At 34.8% G+C, this 23841-nt stretch overlaps 4 protein-coding genes across 7 annotated transcripts in view; 1 reads left to right on the plus strand and 3 right to left on the minus strand.

The window, feature by feature from the left end:
- Window positions 1-931: 931 nt before the first annotated feature.
- LOC127151952 (SLC35A4 upstream open reading frame protein) lies at window positions 932-3900 on the plus strand. Of its 2 annotated transcripts, XM_051092311.1 has the most exons (3): window positions 932-988; window positions 1418-1516; window positions 3208-3900. In XM_051092311.1, exons 1-3 carry the CDS (start codon window positions 977-979, stop codon window positions 3397-3399), a joined length of 303 nt encoding a protein of 100 aa, XP_050948268.1. In that variant the 5' UTR covers window positions 932-976; the 3' UTR covers window positions 3400-3900. The 2 variants fall into 2 exon arrangements, with proteins under 2 accessions (XP_050948268.1, XP_050948266.1); XM_051092309.1 differs by lacking the exon at window positions 932-988 and having other exon boundaries at window positions 1403-1516.
- Window positions 3901-7173: 3273 nt separating this feature from the next.
- On the minus strand, window positions 7174-9811 carry cd74b (CD74 molecule, major histocompatibility complex, class II invariant chain b). Of its 2 annotated transcripts, none has more exons than XM_051093749.1 (6): window positions 9609-9811; window positions 8821-8984; window positions 8601-8680; window positions 8345-8366; window positions 8050-8256; window positions 7174-7642 (listed from the first exon to the last, which is right to left on the minus strand). In XM_051093749.1, exons 1-6 carry the CDS (start codon window positions 9686-9688, stop codon window positions 7596-7598), a joined length of 600 nt encoding a protein of 199 aa, XP_050949706.1. In that variant the 5' UTR covers window positions 9689-9811; the 3' UTR covers window positions 7174-7595. The 2 variants fall into 2 exon arrangements, with proteins under 2 accessions (XP_050949706.1, XP_050949707.1); XM_051093750.1 differs by having other exon boundaries at window positions 8821-8981; window positions 9609-9810.
- Window positions 9812-11539: 1728 nt separating this feature from the next.
- On the minus strand, window positions 11540-14585 carry rps14 (ribosomal protein S14). The gene is made up of 5 exons (XM_051093889.1): window positions 14449-14585; window positions 13389-13539; window positions 11960-12121; window positions 11748-11824; window positions 11540-11645 (listed from the first exon to the last, which is right to left on the minus strand). The coding sequence occupies exons 2-5, from the start codon at window positions 13535-13537 to the stop codon at window positions 11578-11580; spliced, it is 456 nt and encodes a 151-aa protein (XP_050949846.1). The 5' UTR covers window positions 13538-13539; window positions 14449-14585; the 3' UTR covers window positions 11540-11577.
- A 4168-nt stretch (window positions 14586-18753) lies between these two features.
- The window catches only part of ndst1b (N-deacetylase/N-sulfotransferase (heparan glucosaminyl) 1b), a 106876-nt gene continuing 101788 nt past the window's right edge, over window positions 18754-23841 (minus strand). For both annotated transcript variants that reach the window (XM_051092710.1, XM_051092711.1), the window contains exon 16: window positions 18754-21518. In XM_051092710.1, coding sequence (XP_050948667.1) covers window positions 21399-21518 — 120 coding nt within the window. In that variant the 3' untranslated portion in view covers window positions 18754-21398. The remainder of the gene's footprint in view (window positions 21519-23841) is intronic.

A 23841-nucleotide genomic window follows, 5' to 3' on the forward strand; every position in this document is an offset into this window, starting at 1 on the left:
CAGTGCCTGCATTTAAGTAGGGTTGTCAGGTAAACTGTAACACCGTTTGCCTTTGAGATGAAAAATGTCCCAATTAACCTTAACTGCCTGAACCCCATATTTGCATACTTTTCCCCCTATATTAATAGATAATAACACTGTAAAATCTAATTAGTTGGGCTTACTTAAAAAAGGCATGCAAACCGATTGCCTTAAAAAAAAACTAAGTAAAGTGAAATAGGAATAGTATGCTGTATTGACAAATGCTTAGTATAGTTTACTTGCACGAGAGTTCTAGTAACTAAAAAAGAACTGTAGAGGGTACTTAATCATTTACTTTAGGCTTACGCTTGACTTAGTATAGCTACACATAGTTGTTGTTTTTATTTGCTAATTTTATTTACTGACTTGTGTCAGTAGTAGCACAACAAAAAGAGAAAATAAAATAATAAAATGGTTATTGTCACAATTAATAAAAATAAATACAATTGAATTGTTACCATTGTTGTGATTCACATGCTGCATGTTGAAGTCTGTGACTTGAGCACATTACCATAAATATTAAAGGATTATCTCAATTTAATAATGGTTCTCAAGGTGTTTATGAAGAACAATGCAATTGTAAAAGATCATTAATAAATATAAAAAATACATTAGCTAAAGAATTAGAAGATTTAGCTAATTAGAAGCTTGGAATTAGAAGGTCGTCTTTGAGGTTCGGCCAAATATTGTCCTATCATAGCAAACCATGCATCCATGGAAAGTTTATTTATTCAGCTTTCACATAATGTATAAATCTCCAGTTCAAAAAATTGACCCTTATGACTGGTTTTGTGGTCCAGGGTCACATATTATATTATATACCTATTAGACCGACTTATTTACAAACCGAGTATGAGACAGACCCTTGTAATCAAACTTAGAGCGCGATCTGAAGCCGATATGTGTTTTAGGTTGCTCAATCGAGCTCAGGATCTCTGATCTCACGCAAGCAGACATGGCGGACAAGGTTGGTGTGGCAGCAAACTTACATAGACGTTTCATAAGTCACTTTCTGTTCTGTAATTTTAATGCTGCCCTGGATTACTGTTTAGCTATTTTGCATAGCATTTGTTTGCTGTGAGATCACGGAAAGAAAACAAAATTTGCTGTTTCGTATTGTTTTCGGTGGTCAAATTGTTGCAAGTTCAGTAGACAGCAGTACATGTGTTTTCTCTGTCAGATATCTGTCTGTTATGTGGAAAAACTTACTCTTTATCCGTATCTTTAAATGCTCTTTAACATTACTTTACGGAAACATGTATGATAGATGGCGCCGAATTAAAATGCCATTTCTGCTGGCACACCCGTGATGACTCATATTGCTGACAGTCCCATTAGCCACAACTATGATGGTTGGTTTGTTGCTAGTTGTTCAGTATTTATGTTTTCTGATCAGGATCCATTTAGGCAGCTGAAAGACCTGTCTCTCCTTAAAGACCAGCTCGATAACATTCAGCGTCGGGTGGAGGATGAAGTCGGAGTTGGGGTTCCACAGGCAAGACTTCAGATTTCTCAGCAGTGGACCCTTTTTTACTTAATTTGATGACACCTTTAGGCAGCAAATAACGTCAAAAAAGTATAATCTTTAAATTTTCATTAAAAAAAAAAAAAAAAAAAAAAAATAGTAATCTATTTTTAATAGCTGTATACTTATTTTACCCTGGTATTAAATTACAATCAATCAATAAATAAATAACCTAGTGAATGCACCTAGAGAGTGCAACAATGCCCATCTAGTTCCCATAAAGTTTTACAAAGTCTTTATTGAAGAGTGAAAAGGCATTAACTAACCACTACAACACCACAAACTTTCTATCTGAATCCTTCAGAAATCATTCTAATATGCTAATTTGCTGTTCGAGAAACATTTACTATTGGTATTATTATTATTATTATTATTATTATTATTATTATTATTATTATTATTATCAATATTTAAAACAGTTGAGTCTTTTTTTTTTTCAGGATTCTTTGATGAATTAAAAGATCCAAAGATCAGCATTTATCTGAAATAAAAAGCTTTTGTAACATTATACACTATACCATTCAAAAGCTTGGAGTCAGTATAATGTTTATTTTATTTTATTTATTTATTTTTATTTATTTTTTTATTTATTTTTTTTTTTTAAGAAATTATAGAAATTAATACTTTTATTTAGCAAGCATGCTCTCAGTTAATCAGAAGTGATGATAACGACATTTACAGATAAATGCTGTTTTTCGGAACTATATTTATCAAAGAATCCTGAAAAAACTCTACTCCGCTGCATCATAACAACATCATCATATTAATAAAAAAAAAAATTTTGAGCAGCAAATCAGAATATTAGAAATGATTTCTGAAGGATCACGTGACTGGAGAAATGATGCTAAAAATTCAGCTTTGAAATCACAGGAATAAATAACGTTTTAAAAAATGTATTCAAATAGAAAACAAATATTTTAAACAGTAAAAATATTTCAAAATGTTACTGTTTTTGCTGCACTTTGCATCAAATAAATGCAGGCTTGGTAAGCAGAAGAGACTTTAAAATGCATTAAAAATCTTGCTGTTCAAAAATCTTTGACTGGTAGTGTACAATATTGTGTACTTAATGACTTCATTGAGGGAAAGAACTACAATCACAAGAACAACAGAAATAAAAACAATGGCTAAATATAAAACTGTTGATTTAAAGATTTTGATTATGTATGTAGAAACAATATGTTTTATGCGTGTTGCAAAATGTCAGTGTAGGGCAGAGTTCTTTTGGTGCAGATGGCTTGTGTTTTTTTTTTTACAAAGATTGTTGTTTATCACTAGAAAATTCTATGTTAAACATAATTGTTTAAAAAAATGAGTTAAAATAATCTGGGGAGATGGTTTTAACAGAAGCGCATACAATTGATTAACAACCTTGTAGCTCACAGTAGGTTTGTTTTAAAGGTTTATAATATCTCGTTAAAAATAATTTCTTCTATGGAGAAAGTCAATGGGATTTTTGCTTTCAGAACCCAACTGTTGCACTCTATATAGCGGCTATACCCTCTGCGTTTTTCCTACTTTGGAGAGTCAATATTTAGAATTTGCATTCCAAGCCCATAAATGTGAAAAGGGTCCATATGATCATTTTTATTTATGAAGTTCTGTGTTCAAGTTTCTCTCTCACTCACTGTTGGTTTTTTTCCCCCTCTTCCTCAATTTAGGGTGGAAGTGTGCTCAGTTCTCCCTTCCTCAAAGGCTTTTTGGCTGGCTATGTGGTGGCAAAGTTCCGTTCCTCTGCAGTCCTGGGAGTTCTTGTAGGAACCTGCACAGGCATTTATGCCGCTCAGAGCTATCAAGTGCCTAACGTTGAGCAGACCATAAAAAGTTACTTCAGCTCATTCAAGAAGAGATAGAGGGAGCCAGTGTAACATCTCAGAAATGGTGCCTTATCCGGGAACTTAATCTTGTACCTCAACTGAGGTGCCAGTCATCAGACCACATAGAATAACTGGATGTATTTAGATGATACTTTGGTGTCTAAAATAATTATGCTTCTCAGGTTAGCAGTTTTAGGTTATTTTCTATTTAAAATTAGTTAGGTCTGTGTTACAACAGCTTTTTTGAAATACACCTAAATTCCTTATGATTGTACAAATGGCCAAAACTATGTTATCAGTGCTTAATATGCTTTAAGTGTTAATGTTCTGTCTGTTACATATTTTTTCCAATAATTGTTTTTTTAAACAGAGGTTTGCACAAAATCAGGTGAACAATCAGAATCAACACACTCTGTAAATAATGTTTGCCATTGAACAATTCTTGTACTTTTCAAATGTCAAAAATTGCTGGACTTGAGTAGCTGAAGCGTTTTAAATAGCTGTTGGATAAATAAATGTTGCACTTTACCACATTCAGCTCTTCCACTTCTGCTTGTAATAAACATTAATGGAAGTCAGCTTTTGGAAGTGAAATAAAAAACATGAAGTAGTCCAGTTAGAGGATGAAAGCTGCTTTTCGTGCAGTTAGTTTTCAGATGGAGTATTGAATTCAGTGGTGTGGTTTTAAATCATAATCCATATCATAATGCATGCTTTTTCTATGTAAAGAATGATTTCAAAAGAATAGTTTTGAATAATAGGATTTTTTTCTTTGATTTATGTAAGTAAAGTTTTTTTCTTTGGCTTGTCTTCTAATATTATTACCATAATGTGTAATATATTGTTAGAAGAGTTTATATACTTTGCATGCGTTTTACCAAGAAGTTTTTAAAATGTTGTAATTTAAAGAATAAAACCTTAAACTGGGTTTAGAAAATGTATGGCAAATATTTTCTTATAGGAAAAAGTAAGAGGCAAAGAGACAAATCCTTGAACATGTTTTGGAATTCCAGACCATGATATAGAATCCAATATCCTTTTATAAAATCCCATATGCACCCCTCATATGCCATCAGAACTCTCTCTCTCTAAAATTCAAATGAGATTTATTGAGATGATCAGTTTTGCCAAAGCTTTGGCGATTGAATAAAATAATACTTAATCACTAAATAAATGAATAAATGTTTTATAAACAAGAAATAAGAAAATGGTTACAGTTATATTTTTAACTGCTTACACACAAAATCTTTACTTGTCACACAATTTCTTAACTTAAACACCAGAACCACACACAAAATCTGCAAATCCATACACTAATTCTCTGCCTTAACACACAAAAATCTCACAGGAAATATCTTGATTTCCTTTTTCAAACACAGCCATTCAAAATGCCTCTCTAATTCACCAGTGCCTCACGCTAACTCCTCACATGTGCAAACACTCATTGCTTTACTTACCACCAACCAGTCATGGCTTTAGAATAGGCCTTGGAATAATCACCTTTTTTAAAATGATGTTTGGTTTTTGTCCAACTACGCATGGTTGATGTACACTACCAGTCAAAAGTTTTTGAACAGTAAGATTTTTTTTTTTTTTTAATTCTCTTCTGTTCACCCAGCCTGCATTTATGTGATCCGAAATACAGCAAATCAGTAATATTGTAAAATATGTTTACTATTTAACAACTTTTTTTTTTTTTTTTTTTTTTTTTAATTCTCTTCTGTTCACCCAGCCTGCATTTATGTGATCCGAAATACAGCAGATCAGGAGTTTGTTTAAATACAATGCCTGAAAATGGCAAAAATGACACAAAACTTGCAGAGAAAATTCTAAATAACAGACTTCCTGTTGGGTTTCAGACTGGGGGACTTTTTTGTAGGTACTGGTGTGTGTACTATTATTTTATAGTAAAAATATTTACAATATTACTGCTTTTGAGGTATTTTGGATCAAATAAATGCAGGCTTGGTGAGCAGAAGAGACTTCTTTAAAAAACATTAAAAATCTTACTGTTCAAAAACTGGTAGTGTATTTCTTTTCTTTCGTACTGTGTAATACTGTATTTACAACCACAAATGTTTACAGTAAAAGTTGCAATCTTTATTCGGTTTACTTTAATCTTGCTTTCTTGGTTTACTGTGAATATTTCAACATCTCTCTGACAATTACTTTCAATCTTGTAGAGAATTGTACATAGGAGCTCATGAAAGAAGACCTTTGTGTATATGATATCCAAAAATATAATATTATGGCAAAGGTGTTTGCAACATAAGACAAATGTTTGCTTTTGAGATGTGTTTGTAATATTTTGAATACAGTGCTTCATTTTGCATAAGTTGTGAGGCATTTTTTGTGTGCAATTCTTGGATTTGTGTGTAACGTTTTGAAAATGTGTGTAAGCAGTTGAAAAACATAGGACAAAAAAAATGTACATACATTCAAACATGTTAAGAAAAAAAACTTGCACTTGCTGATCTTAAAATATATTAGAGCCATATTTGGTAGAGCCATAAAATTAGATGCTATTTGTTGAATTTTTTAGAATGTTCTGATAGTGATCATAGTGCAACAGGAAGTGTTCTTCAGTTTTCACTGCTCTCTGAGAGCAAAGTTTAGTGTGCACAGTCTGTGCCGTCCTCTTTCTAAAGCCAGACAGTAGGGATGCGCGGTATACTGGTACTGAAAAAATACTGGTATATATTTTATTTCAAATGGTTTGAGACTATCATTTTGATCAATTCAGTATTTTATATGCTGCTGTTCCGAAGCTCACCTGTAGTGCTTCCCAAATTGCTGGGAAACGCTGCAAAGCCAAATGGGAGGAGCCGGAGCTCTAGCTCCCCCTCGCTGGAGGTGGAGATAGACGCCTAACCACACCCTAACCCTACCCCTTACCCTATCCTAAACATAACTCCACCCATTAGTTCATACAGAGGTGGAGCTGGACATCCAGAGGGGGGAAGCTGGAGGCGATTCGGCTCTGCAGTGAGCAGTACTTGGCAACTTGTAAACATCACAAACTGATGAAACTCCATCAACGCACTTGAAACTAGTAAATAAAGACTACAGTAGATGTGAAATTCTGCAATATTTTGCATACAGAACAGATAATAAAGGTGAACCAGCTGACCTTACTGCACGTGTATGCAAGCATTACTATAATATGTGTAAATCATATGCTTTTTCTTTGGCTGAGTTTAAAATCTAAAAACAAAAAGACAGAAAGAGATCATAACGCGATTTTGAATACTTTGACTGTTAGAATAACACTTTACGGTAAAGCAGCCTTTGTTAAAATTCACTAGGTAAGCTGACCTTACAGTATTGCAGCACTTACTAATCTAGGTCAATAATTAGTTATAAATGATAAATGAACAAATACATTTTTAGTATGTTAACATTACTTACTAAACTCTTTTCAATTCACTTATCTTGAACTTAACTCAGCTAGTTATTTGTCACCTATGGTATCAATTTAGTATTGATACCAAGGTATCACATTCTGGTATCGTACCGAAGCCAAAACTATGGTATTGAGCCGTCCCTGAGTGACCAGACAGTGATCACTCAGATTGTATTTGGTTAGTGTCTTTCTCACGCAGCTCTGCTGATTTGTAATCTCTTTTCAGCTGTAAATAGAGTTCCAACTTTTGTTTCAATTTTTGGCATTTCTGTGTGTATGTGTTCTAGCCTTAAATATAAAGGTTAATTTAAAAAATCTAAAAATTCCAAATTTACATCAGCTTTTAGACTTTCTCATACAACTTGAAATTACAGGAATTTGTCTAAATCAGACACAGTGAACACAAATAGTTAGTAATTAATTTATTGTCCATCTTTGTTAGCTATCCATCATCCAGTTTCATCCTTCTGTATATTACATATCTCTCTTAGTACACTCACAATAAAAGGACATTAAAGGTTAGTTGAAAAAAGAAATGAAAATAAAAAAAGCAATAGTACAGTTCTATCAAGTTAAAGTTTTTCATTAAAGGTCAACACTGCTGAAGCTAATCTACTAAAGTCTGTAATAATTACCAGTACAATACAAAACACAATTAACTTTATTTGAGATTTCTGCTATTGTGACATCAAAATATCTGAATCAACTGACTGAAGATGTTTACCTCAAACCAAGCCATTAATCTAAAGTGAATGTGAAAGTACAACTGTTAAAGTTCAAAATGGCAGAAAGTGATATTTATGTTTTAAATGCTCCTCACTGCTCCTCTTCACTGGCCATCTGTCCCCACCAGAGGCACCATCACCATTTTATCAGCTAAAATAAGGAATAGTGAAACATAATTTATATTAGAGTTACAAAAACCACTGATAACATTTAAAATGTCAAACTGCTAAATGAAATATGCAAGTCAGATCAAATAATTCCTTGCAGTTTCTAAATACTGGATTTCTTTAAAGCAACTGAACAGATGTTTGAAGAGTGTAGGACAGAAACAGAATTAATTTGCTTTATTAGAAGTCAGTGAACTACCAGAATGATTTTGAGAATGCTATTCTCAGGTAAACACGTTAAATTATGTGAAGCAAAGAGGAAAGAAGCTCTTTCTTTTTGAAGATGTAGCACATTTGCTACTCTTGACATAATATAATTAATGTGAATAGGTCATGTATGCTACAGTATAATTTCTATGACCATTTAAAAAACGAATATTCAGCTCATACCAGAATTGAAGTCTGAACACTGAAGAGAACTGCTGTTGGTCAGAGAATTAGGAATCTCAGCGCCGTTCTTGTCCACACACCAGCACCATTCAGTCTCTTCCCAGCACTGCTGGGCCTGATAGTCTCCGTTCTCATCACACTTGGGGCGGAAGGATGGCAGGAGAGTCTTGATCTCCCCTGTAGCCTCCTTCTGGCACTGGGTGAGCTCTGTGGGACAGAAAATACATAACTGAGTGAGCAAAGAACACAAAACGGCTGAGAAATAATTTGATTCGAAATGGCAATATCTTGATACCTGGTTTGGGATTTGAGGAGTCCTGAAAAATAGAGCATAATGACAAATAAATGCATGATTCAGATGAGAAAAGCTATATATTTCCACAGAATTTTATGTTTCCATTTATTCTGTTTTGATATTCATCATTTCTAAAGCAAAACCATATGAGAAACGCTGCTTTAAAAATTGATTTAGTTTGCTGACTCAATCCTGACATCAAGTGGCCGCCAGCCCACATTAAAACACATTCAAGAGGAGAGGAAATGAGTTTTACCTTCTTCTCCTCAGGCTCATCCTCATACTTCAGAGCAAGGGAGGCCATTGGGAGATGCATTTGCATGGGGGCACGCATGACTGTACAAAAAATAGGAAGAAAGAAGGTATTATTGTGCTTTCATTAGAGGACATCAGTGGTAATGGGTTAGGGGTGGTTTAAAAGGTGGTATGAAGAGAAGCCCACAAAATAAAGATATTAAGACATGAAGCTTGCTGACCAGACTTGCGGCTGATCTCATGCAGGCGGTCGCTGCGTCTCTCCAGGACGTTGAGCTGCTCCTTCTGGTTGTATGCCATGTAGGCAGTGAAGGCCTGACCTGCGATCAAAATGCCAGCCAGCAGAGTCACTCCTGCCACCTTCAGGACCTGATTGCTAGATCTGCTAGGAAACAAGACCAGTGTATTCAAATGAGCGAAATGCAGTGGTGGAATATAAAATACTATCAAATTATTTGAAGGCATTCTTTAAAAACAGTGGGCAGAAAGTTTGATTAAAAAAAACAAAAAAAAAAAACACTGGTTTACATTAAAGTAAACGTTTTATTAAATATTTCTCTTGAAAGCGCAAGAAAATCTAATATGAGGGTCCGGACATTTCATTTGTACTGAATTATGAATCAGATATGTAATGTGAGCAATGATGCGTAATCATTTAAAAGGAGGCAAATACGCAGTTTGCACTTTTCAACAGAAACAAAATTTCACAACATATATTTCACACATTATAACACGTAATGCATTATTTTTATTTATTTTTATTATTTTAGTTCCGTTTTAAGTGAAACACTGACAGTGAGGACTGTAAATATACACAGAAGTATTATATAAAAAAAACATATTACACATTTTTTTCTGCCTAATTATTGAAGGAATCACTCAAAACGGCTCTTTATACTCAGTGACATTTATTTTTAACACATTTAACTGGGAAAAATTAATAAGATTTAACATAAAAACAAAACAAAACAAAACAAACAAAAAAAAAAAACAACTAAAAAAACCTCACCTTCCCTGAGGTCCCATGTTGATTGAAGTTTGCTCACTTGGAGCTCTGATAAGTGGTGCCTCGTTTCCGTCGGTGGACATTTCTGATCAGTAGTCCGAAAGAGTTCTCAAAATTTTGTCAGTTTTCAAAGGGGTTTTTCGAACAGCGCTCTAATGTGAAAATGTGAGAACTGAGAGTTCAGGAGCGGCACTCGGATGAAAGTGTCTGGAGCAAAGCGAGTTTGTCATTTCATTGGTTATTTGGCGGGCTGCATCATCAGTTGTCAGACAAATGTGAACTTGAATGTACTGTTTCCGCATGTTTCACCTGCTAGTTATATCAGTGTCCGAAATATTAAAAGGGGGAAGTAGGTTTTCTGAGGTTTGTCTTTAAAATCTAAAACGTTTTTAAACAAACCTTTTGAAATATTAACGCTTAATAATATGATAAACAATGACGGTACTTGTGTTGTTATTGTAACAAAAAACTCAGAAGACCTTTTACAGTATCAACCTGAAAAATTTGCTAGGAAGTTGTAATGTAGCTTTTTTTTTTCTCAATATAAAATTATACACAGCAGGATACATCGTAATTCTTACTGAAATACTGAAAATACACATTAAAGGGATTGTTCACCCAAAAATGAAAATTATGTCATTATCTATTCACCCTCCAGTTGTTTCAAACCTGCTTGAGTTTCTTCTATTACAGGGTTCCAACACCTTGGTTTACTTCAAATTCAAGGACCTTTTAAGGACTTTCCAGGTCCAATACCCTCAAATTCAAGGACTGAATGTGGGGACACATTTCAAGTGAGAGCAAGGTTACATGGAGTTAGCTTGTAAGATACATTGTTACAGTTTTCATGTGTCGCTATGCAAAAAAGTTTTTTTTTTTTTTTTTTGGCCATATGACTGAGATCTTATATTCTACTTCTTGTATTTCTGTTTTGCATAAAACTGAAGAATACACATCCTGTATTCTAAAATGACCTGATATTAACTTTTGCATGGATTTTATTGAAAAGAGCTTAAGCTCATGTAAAGTTAACGCAACGCGTAAATGTGCGTAAATCAAGCAAGATAGTATGCATCGGCCACGAAGTGTTGGCGAAATAACACATTAGCGGACTGCAGGGAATAATATAGATTTTTCTTCTCCAGAAGACTTATTGCACAAAATAAATGCAAGCACTTGTAAAGACCTGTTTCTATGTACGTTTATTTTCAAAAACTTTACAGGGCCTTGATTTTTTTTTTTTTCAGATTGCCAAACTTTAAAGTATCTGTGGGAGCCCTGTATTAATGACAAAAGATGTTCTAAAGAATGTTAGTAACCAAACAGTTGCTGGTAGCCATTGACTTCAATAGTATGGAAAAACAATTACTTCTGGAGTCAACAGCTATCAGCAACTCTAAGGTTACCAACATTGTTTAAAATCTCTTTTGTCCTTAACAGAAGAAACTCAAGCAGGTTTTGGACAACCTGAGGGAGAGTAAATATTTTATATTCTTTTTGTGAACTACGCCTTTAAAAACGCAAAGGCTTTCACTTTCAATTGTTTCTTGATTTTTCCAAGCACATAAATGCTCCACAAGTGAATTACAGCTAGTGATATCTAGTTTATACAACCATAAATGAGAGAAAGCAACAAAGTATTAGATCTGTTCACAATACTTAAAATACACATTAAGTTTCCTCATTTTTCGTTTACACTTCTACACTACCAAAAAAAAAAAAAAATACTGCAATGAGGAAATCAATTGTTCTGGCATAATTTGAATGATGATGTTTCCTTGGTAATCCCCTAGGGTTCATTCAGTTTTAAAATAAACAAGAAGGCATCAGATACACCAAACCGGTCAGACGTGTAATCAGCTAAAGGAGACTGAATAGTCCAGTCTTTATGCTTTTGGCACTGCAGTCATTTTAATGAAGACAGGAGGCAAAAGTATTATTTGGCGTTTTATTCTGAAAAAAATCCAATAGTTTACAGACGACGTCCACGACGACCTCCCTTTCTGCGGGTGCTGTCCGATGGAATGGGGGTGACGTCCTCTGTAGAAGAAAATGATAGTGAATGAGACCTCCTCACAAAAACAGGTTTAAACTGAACAGGCGAAAAGGCACCACTAGATGGCAGTGCTAGTGCTAACATACCAATACGGCCAATCTTCATGCCGGAACGAGCCAGAGCCCTGAGGGCAGACTGTGCTCCTGGTCCAGGTGTCTTGGTTCTTAAGAGAGGGAAAAAAGCAAGTTAATCATGATGCAAGCTTATGCTTATGTACTTTCTTTCCATAAACTCATATCCAGTTTCATGATCATGACATTTGAGTCTTTGTAAATGTTTTGTGCATTCAGGGCCTCACCTGTTTCCACCAGTGGCCCTCAGCTTGATGTGCAGGGCAGTGATTCCCAGCTCCTTGCACCTCTGAGCCACATCCTGAGCTGCCAACATAGCAGCGTAAGGAGAGGACTCGTCTCTGTCGGCCTTAACCTTCATCCCACCAGTCACACGGCAGATTGTTTCTCTGAAAATGAAGAGGGAAGAAAACTCATTCAGAAGATGATCACCCACCAAAATGTGTAAAAAGAAACCTAACCTGAAAGGAATTTGTTTACCCAAAAATTAAAAGTAGTCAACCTCACAGGGTTCCAAACCTACACAATTTGTTTTTTGTTTTTTTTACATGAACGTAAAAGGCATTACTATTTACAATTAAATGATGATAAGCAAAGGTTTATTCTCTTAAAGTTATGTCTTTCTGCAAAAGTCACTGATGCAAAGCCTGATGTGATGCATCTAAAAGCCATATTTGATTTGAGAACCAAAGAAACCGGTTGGTTAGGAACTGTTCCATAAGTTCTAGAAGTAAAAATCCCATTCATTTTCTCCATAGGGGGATTGATTGTTGAAATCAATAGAATTCCTGCAGGAAAACTATATTAGTCATGATTATCAAAAAAAAATAAATAAATCTAATATCTAATTAGAAAAATCACAACAATCAAATAATGCAGCATCATAAAAGAAGTGCTTTAGCATCTACCCACACCCATGAAGCACTACAAATGACACTACCAAAACTAATTTGTATATACATTTTACAATAAAAGCAAACATTTTACTATATACATAATCAGCAACCTTAAATCAACAATTTTTAGTTTGATAGCATCACTGCCACTGATTAATGGGATGTGAGCTGTTCAAGCATACACTGACATCTTTTTTTTGTCATCTTCAAATAATTAAGTTTATTTGACTGGACAGAATCATAGTTTGAAGCTAAAAAAAAAGCAGAGTCTGTTAAAATCATACACCACAATTTTCTATAAAATCTGTTTTAATTATTTCAATCTGCAAGTTCGTAATTTTCTTCAATTATGCGTTTCAAATCAAACATTTCTAATGTTGCGATTCACCTTGTAGCTGGTTGATTTGGTTTATAGATTGCAACTCAAAAGATGAAAAAAATTGAAAAAAAATAACCATGGGATAAGTAATGAGTAAGAAAAGTATCTGAAGTCTGCGAAAAAGCTATTCGTTTGGTCAAAGCTAAATCGCAAGGCTTACAATAAACTACTGTCAGCTGCCGTATTTTGGAGCTTGACAGTTGCAGTATACATTCACTTATAGTTTTAAACAAGTTGTTTTCAATGTATTTTTGATGGGGGAAAACGACAGCATAACTACATTACAATATCCATTTTGGGTGAAATACTATAAATGTTCAGAGCAATACGTTTGTGCTTTTTGTGTGCATAGATCCTCTTCCATGTTTTTGGGGTACTTACTTGCCAGAAAGGTCAGTGACGTGCACAAAGGTGTCGTTGAAGGATGCGAAGATGTGACAGACTCCAAACACATTCTCGCCTTCGGCAACCTGAGGTCCCAGGCTGATGACCTGCTCTTCCTTCTTTTCCTTACCCTTGCGAGGTGCCATTGCTGAAAAATACCAACATTCAACAGTTAGGTCAACTTCAAAAAAAATCAAATCAAAAATAGGTCTTTTGATAATTAACCCTGAGATCTAAGAATAAAGTTAAACATTTCACTTTTTAACAAAATACTCTAAAGCATTTGACTGAAAACAGACTAGCATGGTGGTCTCAAACTCCATTCCTGGAGGGCCACAGCTCTGCAGAGTTTAGCTCCAACACCTCACACCTGCTTGGAAGTTTCTAATAATCCTAAAGATCCTGATTAGCTGGATCAGGTGTGTTTGATTAGGGTTGGAGCTACACTGTGCAGAGCTGTGGCCCTCCAGGAATTGAGTTTGAGGCCACTGGACTAACGTTAGCATCTTCTTGCAAACCTGCTGGTGTGCTACTGAGAGTTTAAACAGGCTAGACATAGTGTTATACCAACGGACGTAACGTCAAATGCGAACAAACAATAATGAAATAATAAGAAAAACACCCTGAGAAGCCCAAGGATTCCTCGACAATATTCCTTTAGACGCCAAATGGGGGCTTACAAAGCTAACGTTACATTGTCAATTAGCAGTTCAGTCCTAAAACGTTGAGAATATTTTAAACCGAGACATTTATCGATTTGTACGACAAAACTAACCATATTTCTCATACAAATTATAGCGCAGCACAGCGTATCTGCTCTAAATGTACAAAACTACAGCACCTCATGCAGCTCCGCTAGCGAGACCAATATGGAGCGGGACCCCGCTGGAGCAACATTCATTATCCGACTAAAATATCAAATTTATCACTATTTATGAAAGTAATATCCTGTTCTATTGGTGCGTGAAGTGTTATGGAACGTTACTGAAGTCTAATTTTGTTTGTAACACTTTTAATAAAGGTAGGATTTTGTTGGATTGAAACTATATTATCTTACCTATGTGTGTCTCTGATCGAGGCCGAAACAGGAAAGGAAGGAATAATCGCTGCCGGGTTGAAAGTTCAACTTCCACAAGCGGAAGTGATAATGTAATGTATATACAATAAAAGTCCCCGTGAACTTGTACCTTCTATTACTTTCTTTCCCACTTGTTTACAACACAATCTCTGTTTAATATGTGCAGTGTTTTTCTGTGTATGTATAGCTTTATTTCTTCAAGTTATATACTCAAGTCATAAAGTCACTCTTGTCCTATTCATGCTTTTATCTTTGTTTTGTCCGGTGAAAATGGGTCTTTCTGTATGTTGTACACAGATATCACAAATACTTAAACATTTAAACAGTTTTCACATGCAACACCTTAGATTAAAAACATGACTTTATTATCATGTTACCTTTAATAATAACAATAATATTTAAAAGACATGCAATAAGAACAAAATATTTCAGTCTGTAGAATAAGAGTACTGTATTAACTATACTATACATTTATTATACCACATGTATGCAAAAAAAACCTACCATGTTTGCTAATTATTTTCATGGTTCATGTGATTTTGTTAAGGGGCAAAAAAATACTGTTTGTCAGCGGCAAGACAGATTTTGTTTTTCTATTTCTCTTTTCTTAGACCAATGTTGCAAAGGCAACAAATATGTATATAATATATCATGTATTATGCTGTTTTTGAAACATGATCCTCATTGGAAGATCAAGATTGCACCCCAGGTAAAAATATATCTAACAAATAAATGATTTCACCATAGGCTACACTGTCTTCTGACATTTATCCGTACTGCCTATGTCAATAACAACAGGCTTCATTAAAATGACAAATGTTTTAGGACAGTATGTGTGTCTATATTGCATGTTCATCTACTAAAACAAGCCACACAGGCCATTTATACTGTGGCCATACTAAGAGTGTTCTGCCTTCCAAATGTAAATGAACAGTCTGTGGTTAATGTAGCGGCTCATTGGCAGTGTCAGAATGATGGAGTGTACGGCTCTGGCCAATATGCACTCTGCTTTGATGAGTGTGTGATGTGGATGCAAGCCATGCTCACAGATGCCCTGCCGCTGACAGATTGAGATGCAGCTGTAGTTTATGTTTGTTATAAATATCATACCAACCAGTGACACACCAGTGTTTCATAGGACAAGGATCAGCTGCAAGGCTGCTAATCCGTATGGAAAGATGCTTCTTTTAAAATGTAGATTACATCCATATTTCTTAATCTTTACTATTAACATTAAAGCTCTGTCTTAACATAAACACCTGACAAGAGATCAGAGACCATTCCTTCATATAGAATCTCTCCAGATCCTTCAGCTCTATGTTGGTGCCTCTTCTCTTCAGTTCACCCCACTCCTTTTTTTATTGGGTTCAGGTCAGAGAACTGGGACGGTCATGGCAGAAGCTTCATTTTGTGCTCAGTGACACATTTTTGTGTTGATTTTGATGTTTGTTTTGAATTATTGTTCTGATGGAAGATCCAACTACAGCCCATTATAAGATTTTTAACAGAAGCAGTCAGGTTTAGATTTTTTGTGTGTTGGTATTTGATATAATCCATGATGGCATGATTCTGAACAAGATGTCTAGGACCTCCAGCAGAAAAATAGGCCCACAACATTAAACATCTAGCAGTATATTTAACCGTGGGGTACCAGAGCGTATATTTTATCCCAGTTTGCACCAAACCCATGAGGGTTTTACACATTGTGATGGATGATTAAAGGAGAAGTCCACTTCCAAAACAAAGATTCACATATAATGGACTCACCCCCTTGTCATCCAAGATGTTCATGTCTTTCTTTCTTCAGTCGTAAAGAAATTATATTTTTTAAGGAAAACATTTCAGCATTTTTCTTCATATAATGGACTGATATGGTGCCCCAATTTTGAACTTCCAAAATGCAGTTTAAATGTGGCTTCAAACGATCCTAAATGCAGTTGTAAACGATCCCAGCCAAGGAAGAAGGGTCTTATCTAGCAAAACAATTGGTTATTTTCATTTTAAAAATACAATTTAAATACTTTTTAATCTCAAACGCTCATCTTGTCTTACTCTCCCTGAACTCTGTGTAGGGTTTGTCGAAAAACTCTAAATGTATTTTTCCCCCTTAACTTCAAACGTCATTTCAAAATCATCCTACATCGCTGCAGAAGCACCAACATAGTCTTTGCAAAGTGAACATGCAAAGAATATCAAACACCCTTAACAAAAAAGGTAAAACAACAACATAGAGCGATTTTGAAGTTGAGGGAGAACATGAAATGGGAATTCTTCGACATACCCTAACTGTCATGAACCAGAAAAAAACAGTTCAAGCAGAGTAAGACAAGATGAGTGTTTGACATTAAAAAGTATATAAATTGAATTATTTTTATGAAAATAACCGATCGTTACACTAGATAAGACCCTTCTTTCTCGGCTGGGATCATTTACAACCGCATTTGGGATCATTTAAAGCTGCATTTAAACTGCATTTTGGAAGTTCAAAATCGGGGCACCATAGCAGTCCATTAAATGCTGAAATGTTTTCCTCAAAAAACAATTTCTTTACGACTGAAGAAAGAAAGACATGAACATCTCACAAGGGGGTAAGTACATTATATGTAAGTCTTTGTTTTGGAAGTGGACTTCTTTAAGTGAACTTTGTCTTTGTGTTTCTCATATTTATAATCCTGTGGAACAGGAAGTCATGGCTGGCCAATGTCATGCTCCCAGTCACTCTGGTGTTTAAAAAAAAAAAAAAAAAATATTAATAGAAAGAAGCATAAGAGATTTTGTACTTTGTGCTTTGTTTGTACTTAGAATTTGTATGGGTGCCAATAATTGTGGCCAACATGCGTTGGAGAAAAACATAGTTTCCTCCCACTTTCAATTGTTTTACTTCAATGAAAGGTTAGAATTTTGTGAATTTTTTGAATGAAAGATCAAAAAGATAAATGATGCAGATTTATTTTCACAGCCACATTTGCTCATATTTACCAAGGGTGCCAACATTAGTGGAGGGCATTGTATTTATGGTGATGCATATTAATTTCATACAACCCATCATATGAACAGACCTGGGTAGATTACTTACAAAATGTAATCCGTTACTAATTCCAAATTGCATGACAAGTAGTTAGTAACATAATCCATTACATTACACATTTTAATATAATTAGACGACTTTTAGATTACGTTTAGATTACTTTTGACCAATTTATTTATCACATTGATTTAAATAGGATAATATTGTACCATATTGACATAAAAACACAAAAATTAAGAAAATAGATTCTATTCGTTGTTATAAACAACACAAAGTACATTAAACATTATATTACGCCAAGGTTTCCCAAACTGGTGTTCGTTAAGGAACTTTTAAAAAAAAAAAAAATGTAAATAATTTTAAAATCAATAAAAAAAATTACCTGCATGTCATGAGAAACATGAACATGCAAATATGATCATTAAAATATTTAATTTAAAATCTCAGGAATACTTCAAGTAAATATATTAGGCGAAAGAGCATCAGATGACAAAAAGTCTGTGTGAATTTGTGCATTTGAATGTGTTTGAAAGACAAAAGCCTAAAGACAGAAATAACCTACAGAGTGATAATTCAAATAAAAATCAATGTGTGCATTAGCTGATGCATTGTTGTGGTCAAATGCTGTCACCACCTGAATAATTACTGATCTTTATGCGCATGTCCATGAAACCTGAAAAATTTTTGAAAGTATGTAAGCGGTAGGCTATACAGAGAGGAAAATGTAAAAGATGAAAAAGAGGGAAAATTAGGAAGAATCAATAAATGATTAATAATTTATTGCTATTGTGTAAATAATATGTAATCATGTAATCCATAAAAAAGTAACTGTAGTCTGATTACAAGTATTTTAAAATGTAGTTTAATCTAATTACAAGTACTTAATTTTTGGAATCTGATTACATATTCCAGATTACCTGTAATCAGTTAATACCCAGCTCTGCATATGAAAGTGTTAAAGATTTATCATCTTAGATGTGATTTGAGCAACTTACGAAAAGTGGTGATAATCACAATAATGATTTTTCATAAAAAGTTATTACTCATAATTGGTCCCTTTCCTTAGGTAATATTTCACTTCACTAATTTGTACTGTACTGCAATGTCTAAACCATAAATTAAAAGCTCAAACATGAATTATACATATACAGTATGCATATATACATATATATTTTTAATATCTTAAATATATACAAGCATATATGTGTGTGTATTATTTACTCACTGAATATTTGTACTTAATAAAGACAAAAAACTAAAAAGACAGTGGTTTCTTTATTTGCAAATTAATCACAAAAATATTGGCTACCAACAATAAAAAATATTAACAACGGTAGGTTTGATTGTACAGTCCAGATGATTATTTCCTTACAGTTATTTTATTCTATCTATTCATACCTTACATTATGATACAGAAAGCACAATATTGGCAGTGTGAAAGTCATGGGGACTCTCAGCATGTCTGTGTGAGTGAGGTCGATTTATAAAAAAAATTCATAACTAGTTCATTCATATTTTATAATCTCTCTCTGTTCCATTCACTCAAAATAAATGGGTTCTGTACACTGCGACAAATTTTATTTAAACATAATTTTGTGCTTGGTGCAAAACTTCCCATTTTACCAGGAAACACAATATTGCATTATTAGATGTCAGTTGTCGGTTGTCAGTTGGGAGCAGGAATACTAAATAATGATAAAGAAAAAGAAGAACATTACACGTGTGTGATTATGACGAATCCGAGAGCAGCATGTAAGGTGCATGGTTCTGTACCGCAGACAGTTGTAAACTACTTACATTTGAACCAAAACCAAGTAAAACTATCTGTAAAAGTTACTGGTAATACAAAATGCTCTGTGGACCCAAAAGTCTTCCTGTGGACTGGTGCAAAATCTTTGTGTGAAGTGACATCCCTGCACACAAGATATGCATTGTACGCTTTTCCACTCCTTGAATCAACAACACAAACATTGTGCTTCTCAAGCATCATACTTCGAGGTCAATGAAGAAAATTAAGGGTTGTACAATTTTTACAAATAAAATCTGTATTATAGAAAATAAACGCTCTGAGATACTGTCAGTTCTCCATCTGTAATATTGCCAAACCCCTTCCCGAGTGTCCATCCTGTAGCAGGGAATAGCAGGGGTGATTAATCATCAACGATAGTTGAATTTGTACTTTTTGGCGCCTTTTGTTTCCAGAACTCACAAGTGTCATTATGAAAACGCTTGACCAAAGGACGCACCTGAATCGACTGTAGAGGCACACAGCTGTTCGAGGAGACTGATATACGCTGCGTGAAGTGAGTCTGGTGTAAATTGTGCATGGAAGTATGGAAGAAAGTGCACAAAAACCTTTCAAAGACGAATGAAAAACAGAAGGGAACAAAATTAAATCCAATTATTTTTATGTTATACATAAAATGAGATTTGGGTTCGTTTCATGACTTCTCATTTCAGCAGCAAGAGAAATGAAATCCATTAGCGCAGTGGTTTAATTCAGCCCCAGCGACTAGGTTAAGGGGCTTTGTGGAGCTTTCCGTGGATCGCCCTGCCTGCCACCGAAAAGGCATTGTGTCTATTATATAGCATCCTTGCTTACATTCATGGGTGTAATTCATACGGTTCAGTAGCAGTCAACAGCTCCCACAGAACACAAGTCATATAAAACGGCCTTTTAAAATGGTCTCTTAGAGGCAATACATTCCTGGACACATTCTGATGACAACCCTGAATGAAACATGATTAGATGCTGTGATATGCTAAACGCATAAAAAAACTGAAAAAAGGGTAAAACATTCATTAAAACAACATTAAAAAAAGTGATAAAAGATAACTGGCGGACAGGTTTTATGAACCACTATTAAAACTGCAATACCCTTACTTAACGCTCCAGTGAGATTTGTGATATAATGCCAAAATAACACATGGGTCCAGTTCTCGACATTCATCATTCGAATTAAGAGTAAAATGATTAGCCCCTTGAGGCCTGTCAAAACACGTCAGCTTGTATACTTTAGTGAATTATCCGTAATTGGCTTGATAAAGCTGCATTAAGGCAGTTACTGCACATGTAACGGGCCAAAAACATACCCAGCTTTTTTACAGTTTCATATTTACAGTCACATTGATTATGGATGTAGCTTATCTGTGTTTTAGTACCACAATTTATCACGCATTATTAAGCTGTCCTGTGGATTCGCAACTAATAGCCATAAATACATCGTAATGAAATTTCACCTTTAAATGTCACATTTTAAGCCCGGAGGGTGCAGCTGTAATGAATGGGCTCAATATCCTATGAAATAAAACTGTTTAAAACAGAAGAATGAAACTACAAGGCGAACAGCCTTGTGTTGTGCAACACAACACATGAAATGAGTGTTAAAAGAATATTTAACCAAAAAAAACAAACAAAGTCTGACTTTAAGATACCACCCTGGCACTTATTTATCTGTTGCGGACTGATGTCCTACAGCTCCGTCAAAAGAAATATGTGCCCTCTTCTCCCATATTGCATGTCCATTTGTTCTGACATTATGTCTTCCTGGTACTTCAACACACCAGACAAGTAGAATGTCTTCTGGAAGCCTCCCATTGTGATCCCATGTTCGAGCCAAGGATTGTGGCGGGTGTACCCCAGGGCAATGTCCTGGGCACATAACTGTTCTCCAAAATGGAACAGAGCCACTAGCGCACCTAAGCGCATCTTTCTCTACCTCTCTGACTTGTCCTCTAGAAGCTCAGCTCTCCGAACTGAAGGTCCACAAAGCCGCTGGAGGATACTTGACCGACCACCGTGGCCGGCGGCTTACAGGGGTGGACAAGGGGGCGAGTCCCCTCAAGAGCAGAAGGAGGGGTGTCCGAGTCTGACCAGTGTGTCCCCACCCCCCTCTTCAGGTTACCTGCTGTGGAGCAACTCCTCCCTAAGCCAGCTAGGCAGCGGCTGGCCCATTTTGTACAGCAGCTTGGAGAGCTCAATGTTGTGCTCATGGTAATACTCTCTCAGGAAGGTCCGGGACTGTGGAGGAAGAGGATGGGGTCAGTTTTTCTGCACATATGTGATGCACAAAAATTTATGTGTGACAACAAGCTATGTGTGCATTTATTCAGTTTCACAATTTTTATATTTAGATTAGACTACAATTACATTTAGTTATTTAGCAGAGACGATTATCCAAAGTGACTTGACAATTATTTGATGCTCACTTAAAATGGACTTTTAAAAAAAACTTTAACATAAATGTAACACCAATTTAATAACACAGTTAAAGGAGAAGCTCACTTCCAGAACAAAAATTTACAGATAATTTACTCACCCCACCTGTCATCCAAGATGCTCATGTCTTTCTTTCTTCAGTCGATAAGAAATTATGTTTCTTGAGGAAAACATTTCAGGAATTTTCTCCATATAGTGGACTTCAATGGTGCCCCCAAGTTTGAACTTCCAAAATGCAGTTTAAATGCAGCTTCAAATGGCTCTAAACAATCCCAGCCGAGGAAGAGGGGTCTTATCTAGCGAAACGATCTGACATTTTCTAAACAAATTGACAATTTATATACTTTTTAACCTTAAATGCTCGTTCTGTCTCATCTCTGCGATGCGTATGCATAGTCTGTGTAATCCAGGTCAATACAGTTAGGGTATTTAAAAAAACTCCCGTCTCGTTTTCTTCTTCAGCTGTTTTACCTTATTTTTTGTAAAGGGCATTTGATGATCTTTGCATGTTCACTTTGTAAACACTGGGCCGGTACTTCTGCAGCGATGTAGGACAATTTTGAAGTTGGGGAAGAAAACGAGATGGGAGTTTTTCGACATTTTCTTTTTTTTTTTCTTTTTTTTTTTTTTTTTTTACTGTATTGACCGTATTGAACCGTATTTGGAAAAAAAAAAAAACAGACTTAGACAAGACAAGTGTTTGAGGTTAAAAAGTATATAAATTGTAAATTTGTTTCGAAAATGATCGTTTTGCTAGATAAGACCCTTCTTCCTTGGCTGGGATCATTTAGAGCCATTTAAAGTTGCATTTAAATTGCATTTTGGAAGTTCAAACTTGGGGCACCATTGAAGTCCATTATATGGAGATAATTCCTGAATTTATTTCCTCAAGAATCAATTTCTTATCGACTAAAGAAAGAAAGACATGTACGTCTTGTATGACAAGGGGGTGAGTAAATTATCTATAAATCTTATTCTTATTGTACATTAGGGTACAATGGAGTAAAAAGGCGCCTTTGGTTTTATTTTCCTCTAAACCACTAGATGGCACAAATATGTGGCGTAGCACTTTCCAAAACATTCGCTTTTCAAGATGCACGTTAACATTTGTCTGATCCTTGACGTGATCACAGGCAGCAGTGCAAAGTTGATTCTGTGCTTGCTTATGTTGTAGATTTATGTAACAAATGAGAAACGCTAAAATGAATGCATATATTTTGAGACAAATGTCTTCTTAATGAGTTTCAATTTTGTTTAAGATAAAGCAACAGTTTTTAAATAACGAAAGAATACGTAAAAGCATGGTATTTGGAGCAAAAAACGCCCCTGCTGTTGGGGCTAAAAGGCACAATAATTATCATTATGGCTGACTTCCATTTGTTGACATGACATGGTTGGATTCAGATGGTAAATATCAATATTATGTTGGGTGTCCATCTGAGAGATAATCATGTTTAGAATGAAACCATCATATTTAAAAACATGATATTAATCATATCATATAATAAAATATGTTGTTACTACTGTAAATCTATATTAAATTATTGTGAGATCTTCAATGCTTTCAGATTCTTTACTTTTTAAAATGATTTTGTTTCTGTACTTTAAAATATATTTTTACATTAATACATTTTAATGACAACATATTTACTGAACAAAAATAAATTCTTTTATTTTTCAAAATAAGTAGAAAATAGTACAAACTTTGCTAAAGTGGTTGTTTTGAACAAGTATTAACTTTATTAAAAGTATTTAACATTATTAAATAAAAAAAACATTATTTTAGCTAAAGTATTTATATCAATACTGTGTTTATTTTGCCCCATGCTGTCTTTTGCCCCCCCCCGCGTCACCTAATACATTTACAAGATCAAAACAAAAACAAAACTAACGACTTTTATGATTTGTTCTCACAAAATCTGTTGCTCCATAAATGTTCAATACAAACATACATATTTTTTTGCAATTATAATTTTAGGCGCAGTGAACAGCACATTTTTTCTTACGGTGTGCCTTTAGCCCCTTTTTACCCTATAATGATGTGATTCACTTGTAGCATTTAAACTGTTTAGCAGTTTTTTTTTTTTAATTTACCTAGGCAATGACACCAAAGACTTATTTTCTA

The sequence above is a fragment of the Labeo rohita genome, chromosome 21, assembly GCF_022985175.1.
Source record: "Labeo rohita strain BAU-BD-2019 chromosome 21, IGBB_LRoh.1.0, whole genome shotgun sequence".
NCBI classification, from domain to species: Eukaryota; Metazoa; Chordata; class Actinopteri; order Cypriniformes; family Cyprinidae; genus Labeo; species Labeo rohita.